The 14,274-nt window shown below is 43.1% G+C and overlaps 1 protein-coding gene across 1 annotated transcript in view; it reads left to right on the forward strand.

Annotated features, from left to right (window-relative positions):
• The window catches only part of LOC109894186 (programmed cell death protein 4), a 33,853-nt gene extending 19,729 nt beyond the window's left edge, over window positions 1-14,124 (forward strand). The window contains exons 5-12 of the mRNA XM_020487463.2: window positions 414-527; window positions 733-954; window positions 1,243-1,340; window positions 2,242-2,356; window positions 7,054-7,161; window positions 10,953-11,063; window positions 11,495-11,634; window positions 12,326-14,124. Coding sequence (XP_020343052.1) covers window positions 414-527; window positions 733-954; window positions 1,243-1,340; window positions 2,242-2,356; window positions 7,054-7,161; window positions 10,953-11,063; window positions 11,495-11,634; window positions 12,326-12,377 — 960 coding nt within the window. The 3' untranslated portion in view covers window positions 12,378-14,124. The remainder of the gene's footprint in view (window positions 1-413; window positions 528-732; window positions 955-1,242; window positions 1,341-2,241; window positions 2,357-7,053; window positions 7,162-10,952; window positions 11,064-11,494; window positions 11,635-12,325) is intronic.
• Window positions 14,125-14,274: the final 150 nt, after the last annotated feature.

Here is a 14,274-nt window from a genome sequence, read left to right on the forward strand (position 1 = left end):
TAAAAACAAAATGATTATCCCCTTTTTTAGCAAAAAAAAAATGTGTAGGTGGGAGTTTTGCCCTTCCACATATCACTATGTTGTAAATTAGTTAATAGACCAATAAAGGATTCCAAATCTAATTTTCCCCACTCAAACCACTCCGACAGACCTAGCAAAACTCTTGCTTGAGAAATTGCTCTTTTGTTTTAAGAAGCTATTTATTTTGGACAATTAAACTCTCACAGTAAGGTACTTAATTGTTACCCAGAAATGATTTGATTTTGAGATAAAAAAATGGCTGCACTGAATTTAACAAATGCACCAGTAGCATTTCAGATTACAGCCTAATCCTGCCTAATGAGCGGGCCGGCCGTGTTGATGTTATTAGATTGCTATTCCTGACCTACAATGTCTGTGCTTTCATTTTAAAGGGAGACACCGTGTATGCCACTGTTGTTCCAGAGCTGGACGAGAGGGAACTGGAGAAGACCGTCAACCCCATCGTACAGGAGTACTTTGAGCACGGGGACACAAAAGAAGTCCAAGTATGTGTTTGACGTTGCACTAAAGAGAGGAAGAGGTTGGATGGAGGGTTGGTTATTTGAGAAGGTCTTTAGGTGGCGGTGCATCTATTTCCTTTTACTGTTTTGTCTCAAAACCATGCAGGGTCATGTCATTTTACTTCACGTTAACTGCCTTTTGTGTGTGTGTGTTTCTCTGTGTACACCCCACCCCCTCTTCCACTCCCAGATGCTGCTGAGGGAGCTGAACCTGGGCCACCACAAGTACGAGTTCTCCAGCCTGGCTGTGTCTCTGTCTTTGGAGGGCAAGGCCAGCCACCGGGAGCTCACCTCCAGGCTGCTCCGTGACCTGGTCGGCAAGGAGCTCTCGGAGTCCGACATGGCACGCGCCTTCGACAAGATCCTCAAAGAGCTGCCCGACCTTATGCTGGACACGCCAGAGGCTCCACAGGTACTGGATGGGGGAAGGACTTGTTAGAAAAATTCTTGGGCTACATCACAAATGGCACTTTATTCCCTATTTAGTATACTACTTTTGACAAGGGACCATGGCTCTCTGGTCTGAAGTAGTGTACTATATAAGGAATAAATAGGGTGCCATTTGGTATGCAATCATTGTACATTTTTCTTTCAGACAAATTATAATTTGTCATGCTGCTTTAAACCCAACCCTCTAATTTAAAGAGAATAACCGATCATCTACTCTAGTTTGACTTTTTAATTCTCTCCAACTCTACAGATGCTGGGACAGTTTATTGCCCGAGCCATCGCCGACCACGCTCTACCTATGGCATTCCTGGACCGCTACAAAGGCAAGGTGGACTGTGACCACGCTAGGTGAGGGTTAGGATAATAAAAAAAGATGGGCGTTGATTGGTGGAGGGGTGATTTAAATTCAAACAACTTTTTAAGTCCTTTGAATACTTTTTTTAGGGCTAAAGTAGTGAAGTAGTGCTTCGGACAAACAACAGACAGGCACAGACAAATGGACAGCAACATTTAGACACTGATATGAATCATGTGCAGAAGGCAGGGAGAATTAGTTCATGTTGGTCATTTAGGGTGAGGAGAATTCAGATGAGGTTGCCCCTGTCAGTTTTGCTCACAATCAGTATTCTCTAAGGATTAAGGAAGAAACTGATCTTGGATCTGTTGCCAACAAGGAACATGGTGGAAAAGCCTACTTCACATCAAAGCAGCCTGAAGTGGTTACATATCTCTGTTGCTGATGTTGTCAGTTAAGCACTTAACAACCGCCTGATGAAGGGCCAGGGTAAATGTTTGCGTCTTCTCACCATGGAAGCGTAGTCATTCTCCAAGCAACTGAATGATCCCCCTCCAGAACTGATAACGACCCTTATTTGATTTCACCTAATGTTTGGAATCTCCAATTTTTTTTGTGAAAGATATACTACTCCAACCTGAGAATGTGAATTCCAATGCAAATTATACTGTTATATTTATTCTGATGAGTTGGGGGAAGTCCATTTTGTAGTTAACTGCTGATTCCTTTTTTTTTTTTTTATATATATATATATATATATATATATATATATTTACATTTACATACCCTGTCTTACTAGGCAACTTTATTCAGAAAGTAATTTTGTTGTGAATTCATGTGACCATGTTCAATATCTAGCAGTGACTTGACACATTCCCCTTTTCTCATTGCAACTCTCTGTGGTTGTGGTCACGGTTGCGATCATGACTGTTGCGGTTATTCCCTTCCCCACAGAGCTGCGTTGGACCGCGCGGCGGTGCTCCTCTCCATGAAGAGGGAGATGGTGCGGCTAGACAACGTGTGGGGTGTGGGAGGCGGCCTCAGACCTGTCAAACACCTCGTCAAAGAGGTAAGAGGCCGTCTCTGCCAAGTAGGCGGGACCTGGCACCCCGCCAGCCAATCATCACATGCCAGTGTTGTATCATTGTGTGACTCATCAAAACATTCCAGGTATACAAGCAACCTCCCATTCCGGATGTTCTCTCTCTGCATGCATGAAATGTGATGCCTTGTTGGAAGTGACAGGAGACACCTAATGAGAACAAAATATGGATAAATGGCAACAGGCCTGGGTTCTGTTAATATTATTTGAACCCAGGTCTGAATGGTAATTCAACAAAACCTATATTCAGCTAACACCCATCTATCAGAGCTAGAAACATGCACAACCAATCAAAGGAGAGCTTTGTTATATTTCTCTGCAGCCTTCCATTGTGGGCCAACTGTATTTACACACAGTGGAGATTACCTTTCTGTTCCCTCCACCTGAACCCAGACTCTCAGTGCAGAGAGATGGGCTCTGTCTGGTTGTTTCCCAAATGGCACCCTATAAAGTAGTGCACTAAATAGGGTGCCATTTGGGACATAACCTGCCTGGTGATCTGGATCTGTACTCGTGTGGTATGTAAACACAACAAGGTGGAGAGAACTTCATGCTGGGAAAAGAGCCGTAGGGAGCCCTGCCAGGCTGGTGTCAGCACAACGGTGTCCCTCAGAGCTTGGCTCTGACTGCAAAGCCTGGAACAAAGAGGCTGATGCTCACACTTACAGGGACACAGGCATAGGGACACATGCGTGCATGTATGTACGTAAACAGATGCACAGGGACACACACACACACACACACCTGAGTGCAGGTTTTCAAGTCGTGTGTGCATTTGTATATTCTAGAGTGGTCAAGAGTCTTTGCTCCCTGAACTAAATGGATCATTTGGCATGCATGTATGTACGTAAACAGATGCACAGGGACGCACACACACACACCTGAGTGCAGGTTTTCAAGTCGTAAGAGGTGTGCGTGTGCGCATTTGTATGTTCTAGAGTGGTCAAGAGTCTTAGTTCAGGGAGCAAAATGGATCATTTGGCACCCTCGTGTGTGAGTGTGCACGGTTGCACACATGCGTGTGACGATGTAGCAGAGCAAGAGTATTGTGTAACCCAACGTACGTTAGTCTCTAGCCTGCAGACTCCAGACCAGGTTTGACTTCCTGCCTGTCCTTGTTGGGCCTCGGGCCCTGATCGAGTGTGTCTATACTGGGCTACAGAGGGCACGGCCCACACAGCCTGCCAGAACAGGAGCTCCTTGGGTGGCACCTTATCGCCTGTATACTGCACTACTTATGACCAGAGCACAATGGGTCCTGGTCAAAAGTAGTATTACTTCATAGGGTCATTAGGGAAGCAGATTTAGCCTCTGGGTTTGATCAAATCACTCTGCCAGAGACTACATTTGAAGTCAGTATGGGTGTTGAGAGCAATTTCAATAGCAGTATCCCCCTAGGGCGTTTTCACATATGCATTTAGTACTGTGGTGAGGCTCCCTGGAGTGTTCTTTCACAAGACCTGGAAATAACCCTTTCAGGGTGTGATTTGACAACATGCTCCAAGAACCGGCTCATACAGGGATATGCGTGTAAGAGTGCCCTTATTCCCCTGCTGTTACTGTTATATAGTGCTTTTGGCCGTGCATAGTGATCAGAATTGAATACAGGGGTGTGTGTGTGCACAGTGTGCAGTATCTTTTGTAAACAAAGCTGCCTGTGACGACTGCACAAACATTAAGCTAGGGTTGATTGAATACTGTACCATCGCACACACAACCCGAATAGGACTGATAAGTCAGTGCTGGGAGTGACTAGGAGACTAGTGGAGTCCTACAGAGCATCTTGCTTTGTCCCAAATGGCACCCTATTTCCTCAATAGTGCACTACTTTTAACCAGAGCCAATAAGTAGTACACTTTAATAGGAATAGGATCAGGGTGCCATTTGGGACACAGCCCGTCTGTCTCGCTTCTCTTAATCTGGGCTTTAGGAAGGCTGCCTATTATACCCCCCACCACTTAAACACTGTCTGCCAGAGGACTGGATTGGTATGGTTTGGCAGTACCGTGCTCACTGCTCAGGGGTGAAGCCCTGGTCACGCTAGGGTCATCACACACTCGTCAGTGAGATCGCGCACCAGTTAAACCCCCCCCCCCCCCCCCCCCCCAGTATTGGCAACCGCTGGAACCCTGCCCCCATTTCACTGCTTCACCATGGAGAGGGGTAGTCGGCAGTGTGCCTGCTCCAGCTGAGGGATGTTTGGGGGGTGCTAGGGCTTCTCTCCTGCCAGTGCATTCCATAGGAGATTGTTTACGGCTTGGGCTGTAGAAACAGAAGCAGTCCCCGACAACAACAAAAAACAACAACCTTGGTTGACTGAGTCTCTGTTCTTTTGACTAATCCATTGGTTAAAATGTATAGACACATCCTGTGTTGTATTCAAATGTACTATATGCACTGAGCTTGTCTGATGCTTTAAGTGCACTGTTTTGATGAAATGACACACGGATAACTAGAGGGAGTCTGACCACAAGTAATTTTATTGTACCGGGCTCAGACTTGCTGCGCAGAAAAAAGAGAAGGGGAAAAAAAGACTGCCCCATTGTCTCTCTCTCCTCCCTGCTGCAGCGACCACCACAGAACATCAAGTGTTTATCGCGCTGTCCATGTTGCTGAACCGGCAAAATAATTACAGCCATTTCTGACAAAGTTTCTGTTGCTGAAATCATTTGTTTTAGGATTGTCTACGCTTATTATTCAAGGGTCGTTTTGTTATTTTAAAACGAAAATGTTTGCTTGCGTTTCAAATCATGAATCAAATGTATTTATAAAGCCCTTTTTATATCAGCAGATGTCAAAGTGTTTATACAGAAACCCAGACTAAAACGGCAAACAATGCTGATGAAGAAGCACGGGGGCTAGGAAAAACTCTCAAGAAAGGCAGAAACCAGGCTCTGAGGGGTGGCCAGGCATCTTCTGGCGGTATCCTGGGTAGAGATTATAAGAGAACATGGCCTTCAAGATGTTCATAGGTGACCAGCAGGGGCCAAATAATAATAATCACAGGGGTTGTAGAGGGTGCAACAGGTCAGTATCTCAGGGCTAAATGTCAGTTGGCTTTTCATAGCTGAGCATTGAGGTCTAGACGGCAGGAGAGGGAGAATTGAAAACAGCACGTCCGGGACAAGGTAGTGCGTCCGGTGAACGGGTCAGCGTTCCATAGCCGCAGGCAGAACAGTTGAAACTGGAGCAGCAGCACAACCAGGTGGACTGGGGACAGCCAGGAGTAATCAGGCCAGGTAGTCCTGAGGCATGGTCCTAGAGCTCAGGTCCTCCGGGATGGGAGGGAGAGGGCGAATTAGAAGAAGAGACCAGAGAATTACACCAGATAAAACGCTGACCCTAGCCCCCCGGCACAGACTATTGCAGCATAGATACTGGAGGCTGCATAGATAACCCCGGACAGGGCCAACCAGGCAGGATATCGCCCCACCCACTATACACAGCTCCCACACTACTAGAGGGATATTAGACAACCAACGTGCTAGACAAGGCTGACAATAGCCGACGAAGAGCTCCTCCACCGCACGACCCCGAGGGGGTGCAAAACTGGACATGAAGATCATGTCAGTGACTCTACCCACTCAAGTGACGCACCCCTCCTAGGGACGGCATCGAAGAGCACTCGTAAGCCAGTGACCCAGCCCCCATAATAAGGGTCCGATGCAGAGAATCCCAGTGAAGGGGGGAGCCGACCAGGCAGAGACAGCAAAGGCGGTTCGTCGCTCCAGTGCCTTTCCGTTCACCTTTGCACTCCTGGGCCAGACGACACACAATCATAGGACCTACTGAAGAGATGAGTCTTCAGAAACCTAGTCTGCGTCTCTCACATGAATAGACAGACCATTCCATAAAAATGGAAAGCCCTGCCTCCATCTGTTTGCTCAGAAGTTCTAGGTACAATAAGGAGGCTTGTGTCTTGTGACTGTAGTCTACGTGTAGGTATGTATAAGGCAGTGACCTCTATCCAATGCAGGAGAAAATATATAACATAATATTAGTGTTGCACCATTGTCCTTATGTATTATAATTGTATACAATTTCAGTAGCACATGTCTGATGGACTGTGCCATCCCCACTGCCTCTACAATAGATTAGTCTAGTCAGACAGACGAGAATCAGACTGGTGTCTTGTACACAGCGACTTTTTTTCCCCTTCTTTTTTTTTGCTATATGCTCAACATAGGCTGTTGGTCCACCAACATTTCTTATCGCCCCCAAAAAATTGGGGTAAGCCCGAGTCACCAACGGTTCATAGCCCGTTGCACTCACGGTTCATAACTGAACAGAAACATGAGGGTTGAGTACTACACACACAAAGCAGACATTGTTTGAGCAAATAGTCAATTACGATGCTCAATGACCAACTTGTCCAGCCAGTGATTGCTTGGGAGTCCTCCCCCCGATTCATGACTTCCTGTATTAAACAGGAAAAATCTTGCACTACCAAATAAACGATGTCCGGTAGTCACTGCTGAGAAATGTCTGAAACTATAGATAAGATGCATCTTTTATCTATTGGACATAGGCTTTAGCTCAGTGGGATACGTTGAGGTTTGAAACCTTACTGGTAAAATTTGTATTGGGCAGTGTTATCCATGGGCGGTGAATGATGGTATGATGGAGAATTTGATTGTTTCATACTTTATTGATATGCGTTTCAGATGAACTTGCTGCTGAAGGAGTACCTTGTATCGGGAGAGGTGAAGGAGGCGGAACGCTGTCTGCGTGACCTAGAAGTCCCTCACTTCCACCACGAGCTTGTCTATGAGGTAAAGAAAAATACAGAAAGCGCTTTGTGTCCTGTTTTTAAAAGGACACACTGTATCAAAATGTTTTGCAACAGAAAGCAAACATATTTTATTGGACAACTACATGGAGTTTATCCATACTGAATATGGCCTTTGTTAGCACATAAGGATATTGATAGCAGATCATTGATGGCTCTACTGTACTTTCAATAGTGGCAACATATGGTGTAATCTTACTTGCCTTTTCAGTATTGATAAGACTATAGTGTGTTTACTGTCATTAAAATGTGAAGACTTATATTTATCAAATCAATTCTCTGTAATTGTTCCATGATTAAACAATCACGGAACAGTATTTCACTAGAAAGTTTGGGCACCACGGGAAAGTTTTTTTTTTTTTTTCAATTTCCCGACTATAACGCTTCAGCTATTTTCTTGTTGATTTTAGTGTTCTATTAATGTATTGTTACCTCAGTCTCATTCTTGAATGTCACAAACCCTAACATGAATCAGCAATTTACAAATTGGCTTAATTATTTATTTACTAACTAATCAATCACAGAATTCCATAAACACACAATTAGTTATACATTGGTTACTGACATGATACACTGAAAAGTCCCTAGTGGACTAAGCCTATATGCCGGCTTGGTAGACAAAGGAAAGGGGTGTGGCCAGCTCCAGAGCGGGAAATTCAGTGGACCGCATACATACGCTACACTCCTGGAAATGCTTATACTTTTTGAACAACTGCTCATTTGAAAATGGCAATTTACAAATTTACGAGTGTATGCCTTTGTTGTCCCCCTCTGCGATTGCCGGTCTGTCTGCTGGATAGATTGTCAACAAAGTCTCTGGTTGGTCCACCAGAGATCAGTCTTTCGGAGTTGAAGCTTGTTATAATGGATACGTCAGAGTACCGTTCGACCGGTTGCGTTTACCAGACTAAAGTACTCAAAAACAGCTGCAGCCTGAATAATTGTTCTTTAGATTGAAATGGCTAAGAAATCTACAATGTGGGAATGCTCTCCACCTTCTCTGGTCTTGTCCTTCGGTAGAGCTGAAATTATTATTATTAATTTTTTTAACCTTTATTTTACTAGGCAAGTCAGTTAAGAACAAATTCTTATTTTCAATGACGGCCTAGGAACAGTGGGTTAACTGCCTGTTCAAGGGCAGAACGACAGTTCTTAACTGACTTGCCTAGTAAACTGTCCCGGCTTTATCTTGACTATATTTAAATCGACAACCATTTCAACATGTAGCGACAGCTCTGTGTTTTCTGATCTAATGTAAATTTGGTCGGGAGTCCTTTAGAAGCACTTGCCTTGGGGGGCGATTCCATGATGTTTGGGCGTAATGTCTGTGCTCACGGGGGTGTGGCCACTGACTAGTTAAAACCTTAATTGTTTTCATATCTCGTTTAGAAGGCTAAAATCGCATTACATCTTCTCAAATAGTTTCATATTTTATACAACCTTCAGATGCAAACCCCATAATTGAAAAGTGTACACAACCAAAAAGACTTTCATGTCCTTCATGAGATTCACCAAATTAAACAAACTTGACATAAGTGTCCACCAACCATTTCAAGTGGTTTGAATACAGAAATGTTGTTACATTATTCGACCTTGAAGGTATACTGTACTGAAAAATATTTCTGTGGTAACAAAGGGATTCTCAACCTTCATTTTTGCCAAGTGGGGAAAAGAGTTTTGGGTATTTATGACCGTCATAAACCTGTGGTGGGAGGGAGAGGGAGGGGGCTATGATCCTCACCCAAAAAGGGCGCGTCGTGACGATTGGTTTGACTTGCGCTACCATTCAAAAATGTCTTGTCACCTAGAAACTTCCGTGTTTTTGAAAGAAAAGCTCTTTTTTTTTTTTGTCCATTTTAAAATAACATCAAATTGATCAGGAATGCAGTGTAGACATTGTTAATGTTGTAAATGACTAATGACTATCAGCAACCATCACTCCTGTGTTCCAATGGCACGTTGTGTTAGCTAATCTGAATGGATTATTTTAAAAGGCGAATTGATCATTAGAAAACCCTTTTGCAATTATGTTAGCGCTGCTGAAAACGGTTGTTCGGATTTAAGAAGCAATAAAACTGTCCTTCTTTAGACTAGTTGAGTTTCTGGAGCATCTGCATTTGTGGGTTCGATTACAGACTCAAAAGGGCCAGAAACAAATAACTTTGTTCTGAAACTCGTCAGTCTATTCTTGTTCTGAGAAACTAAGGCTATTACATGTGATAATTTGCCAAGAAACTGAAGATCTCATACAACGCTGTGTACTACTCCCTTCACAGTGCAGCGCAAACTGGCCCTAACCAGAATAGACAGGAATGTGAGGTTCCGGTGCACAACTGAGCAAGAGGACAAGTACATTAGTGTCTAGTTTGAGAAACAGACCCCTCACAAGTCCTCAACTGGCAGCTTCATTAAATAGTACCCGTAAAACGGCATTCTCAAGAAAAGATTAAGATGGGCAAAAGAACAGACACTGGACAGAGGAACTCTGCCTAGAAGGCCAGCATCCTGGAGTCGCCTCTTCACTGTTGACGTCGAGACTGGTGTTTTGCGGGTACTATTTAACGATGCTGCCAGTTGAGAAATTGTTTGGTGTCTGTTTCTCAAACTAGACTTTAATGTGCTTGTCTTCTTGCTCAGTTGTGCACCGGGGCCTCCCACTCTCTCTATTCTGCTTAGAGAGAGTTTGTGCTGTTCTGTGAAGGGAGTAGAACACAGCATTGTACGAGGTCTTTCCTGGCAAATTCTCACATGGAATAGCCATGGTTTCTCGTCAGAGTGTCGGAAGAAAGTTGTTTGTTTCTGGCCGATTTGTGACTGTAATCGAACCCACAAATGCTGACGCTTCAGATACTGAACGAGTCTAAAAAAAAGGCTAGTTTTATTGCTTCTTTAAGCAGAACACAGTTTTCAGCTGTGCTAACATAATTGCAAAAGGGTTTTCTAATGATCAAATAGCCTTTTGAAATGATAAACTTGGATTAGCTAACACAACGTGCCATTGGAACACAGGAGTAATGGTTGCTGATAATGGGCCTTTGTATGCCTATGTAGATATCTCATTTAAAAAAATCTGCCGTTTCCAGCTACAATAGTCATTTACAACATTAACAATGTCTACACTGTATTTCTGATCCGTTTGATGTTATTTTAATGGACATATTGTGATTTTTCTTTCAAAAACAAGGACATTTCTGAGTGACCCTAAACTTTTAAATGGTAGTGTGTTACCTTAATGTTTATGGTCCATGCTGCTGTAAAGAAAGTTTAATTAATTGTTTATCTGACATGTTATCTTGCAAATCATTGCCAAACATTTTCCCACCAACATCCTAGATACTAATTAAATGCAAATGTTATCAGTTACTCAAAATATTTCATGCCAAATCCATTCACGGTGGTGAGAATTAAAGCAATGCTGCCCCAATGTGGTTAAATAAGGGATTGAAATCTCTCTGAAAATAGTCTGGTCTGAAAATAGCAAAATTAACAGCGCATTTTATTGTGTCAAATAATTATTTCTCCACTCAGTCTCATCTTGGTCAAGCTGTCAATGCACATAATGGAATAGTTAAGACACTGTGTGCATGACATAACCGGTGTTCCAAATGGCACCTTATTCACTTTATAGTGCGCTGGACAGAGGTAGTGCACTATATAGGGAATAGGGTGCCATTTGGGACACACATTTTAAAATCATTTTGTACATGAACATCCTGTTCATAGACATTAGCATGAAGTCCAATGCATTTTCTTCCTCTCCTGGCTGGACACCAGGCTGTTGTCATGGTGCTGGAGTCCAAGGGGGACACGGCCGTCAAGATGATGTGTAAGCTCCTCCAGGCCTTCTGGAAGATTGGCCTCGTCACAGTGGACCAGATGAACCGGGTACGTCCCCTTACGCACCAGAAAGTAGCACCAAATTCACTGGTAGCACTAGCACAAAACAATAACTTCCAACTTCTAAAAACTATTTCCAGTGATATGACTGCAGGTTTTTATTTTCCAGCACTATTAACATAGCATGACTCATGTTAAACGAGTATTAATTGTCAACGTCAGACCTTTTGAATTTAACCCGTCTGTAGACCCATCTAACAACTCAGTCAAGGCATATTTACTGTTGCTGATATAGCTACAGTATTTGGCCATATCCTCTCTAACTATAGCCACAGTATATATTGTGATATTGTCTCGAGTCACTGTCAAGGCATATTAGTTACCTGACAAGCTCAAGTGACAGAATTCAATCATCTCTTATGATCGAAAGTGTTCTTTGACTGTAGGACTTGCTTACTCTGAGTTGTTGTAACATCCAGGGCTTCCAGCGTGTGTACGACGAGCTGCCAGAGATCAACCTGGACGTGCCCCACGCCCACTCCATCATGGAGTCCTTTACGGACCTCTGCTACCAGGAGTCTGTTATCACCAAACAGTTGAGAGACTCCTGTCCCTCCAGGTCAGTCCCAGTGTAGAGTGGTGCAAACTCTCATTTTGTCTCTTGGGTATAGTCAGTTCCTGATTCTGCGATCGCATTTATTTTTGCAAAAATCAACAATTCCTTGCATACTATATGCGCGAGGGCTTGCAAATTTGACCTGTCACTGCACGATTTCGGCATGAAACTAAAAGCATTGACCCATCACCACAATACAAAAATAGGGCTCATGCTTTCAACCAATCAACGCACATTTACTGCAAAATGATTCAATCAAGCCACACGTCAACAAACCTTTAACCTCTTCAGTGCATTTTGACAAATTGGACAGAATTATTGCACTTTGTCATGCAAAAGGTCAGAATTGCTGCTTCAAAATAAAGCATTTTTACCTGCAAATATCACAATCTCTGCCAAATCCTGGAGGGGCTTTATAGTAAAGTAATGTTTTTGATAAAACGAGACAAATCAGAGTATGCATACTTTATGACCTTACTTCAATTAAGGTAAGTGTTTACATTAATAATGCCATAGTCTGAGTAATATCAAGTTATTAGCGTACATGTAAACCCACTTAATATGAGTATGTTAATTTCTTTATCTATAGCTGTTCACTAGGCCCCAAGTGTTTTGCATTGTAAGGCTGAAAACTCATATCCTCAACTCATTGGTAGCCTGAAGTACTGAATTGCCTGTTCTGTCTGTCCACCAGGGGGCGGAAGCGGTTTGTGAGTGAGGGAGACGGGGGCCTGATCAAGAACTAGTGTGGAGGAGGGTGTGCTCGGCATCCCTCTGCCCCTCAAGCCGCAGGCCTGAGGCTGGGCAGGCTCGCGGTCAGACTCCCCTGCTTTATCTCCAGCCCTTCGTTATCACCACCCACACACCAACGCTGACATCAGGTGAAGGAGGACCGAGGAGACGGGCAATCTTTTACTTTATTTTTTTTACTTTTTCGGTCATTTTTGTGTAAGATTTTATTTTTAATTCTGGGTTTGGTGATCATTCTTTTCAGTCTGTTCTTTGAGTGAGTCAAGGCCCTGGATAAGGGGGGGGGGGGGGGTCAAATGGAGTCACTTAAGCTGGGGTTAAGGGTCAATGGAAAGTGGAAAAGGGATTATGTATTGTCTTGTGCTGGGCACGGGTTATTTGGGCTTTTTTTGTTTGTTGCTATACCGGTGACTCTCTAATTTTCTTTTCGCTTTGCATGTATAACGCTCATAAAAATGAATAAAAAAAACAAAGACGACTCGTCATCAGCATACTGCATCGCAAGCTCTTTATGAATTGAATCGCTCTTTGGAATGACATGGACCTCTGCATTTGTTTGCCCAAACGTTTCTGTAATTACACAAAGACAAAGTTTATATGGTTTTTAATTTTTGATGGTGATTTTGCTCAGTCAGTTGGGTTATTTATCTGTCCACTCCACAGGCAGGGTTCTTAAACTGTTTTCAGCACAGCAGCAGTCACAAAAGCCTGTCGGGTTTATAACTAGAGCCCAGATCAGGACCTTCCTGCCTTCCCCTTAGTGGAAGGCCTCTCCCTTCTAGTACACTAATTGAGTGTCAGAATGGGAGGGTTAGCGTCTTTAAATATACAGTACAAATACGCGGGGTCTCTAGAACCCCTCTTCCTTTCGCTGAGCTGTTGACAGAAACTGGAACACCCTGGAGGCTTTTGTGTCTGTATTGTGATGTTTAATTCTCATACTCCAACTGTTACATGTCATCTAGTGGAACCTGTACAATCTGTTTTAGGCAGACCTGGGTTTAAAAAGGTTTATCAAATACTTTGTGCTTTATTAGACTTGTCTGGCACAATGAAACCAATGAATTAAGTCTCCCTACCTTTTCAGGCACTCCAGGCAGGCTACATCAAATGCTCAACGAGTAATTGAAAATACATTTGAACCCATGTCTGGCCCTAGGAGTGCGTGAAGGAAACAAGTCTTATCGCTGAGCTAGGGTCTCGTATGAGAATGCAATGGATTTTTCCTGCCTTTGTTGACCAATATGTAAAGTAATAAGCTCAATCGAAATGTGAGGGTTCTGGATGGGGTTAACAGATTTTTTTTTTTATGTAACAAAACTAGTGAGGTTGAGTGTCATCACCCCTGTTTTGTTTACATAAACTGGTTTGGGAATGGCTTTAAGAATGAGCTAGAAGTGAGTGGTCATCGCCACCTAGGGCTGAGAGGAGGCGCCTGACGTCAGCGTTTACTCCTAGTCATCAGCTCTGAACCACCTGTTCCTGATTGCCATTATCCATTTCACTTATTTTACAGTGTTTTGTTTTGAAAAGTTCATAGCAGATACAGTTGTTACATATACAATCACACCCAACTACAGTTTATGGATTTCAATGCATTTGTGAATGCATTTCAAAAAGAAAATGTGGGTTTTTACACACAAGCCCCACAGAGCCATCATTATTACTTTAAACTGTTTCCAACTCCTTTCCTCATGCAGTTCATTATACAATCATTTCAATAAAATTCCATATTTCTCTTCAGTGTAATATTCTTTGGACATTTTTGTATAACCAGTTCCTATTACGTTACATGCTATTGCTAGGCATATGACAGTCAAATAAATGCTCGTTCCATACTGGATAGCAAATTGATAGGTTTGAATGATAAACAATGATCAACATTATAATGCA

This window comes from Oncorhynchus kisutch, linkage group LG7, assembly GCF_002021735.2.
Source record: "Oncorhynchus kisutch isolate 150728-3 linkage group LG7, Okis_V2, whole genome shotgun sequence".
Lineage (NCBI taxonomy): Eukaryota > Metazoa > Chordata > Actinopteri > Salmoniformes > Salmonidae > Oncorhynchus > Oncorhynchus kisutch.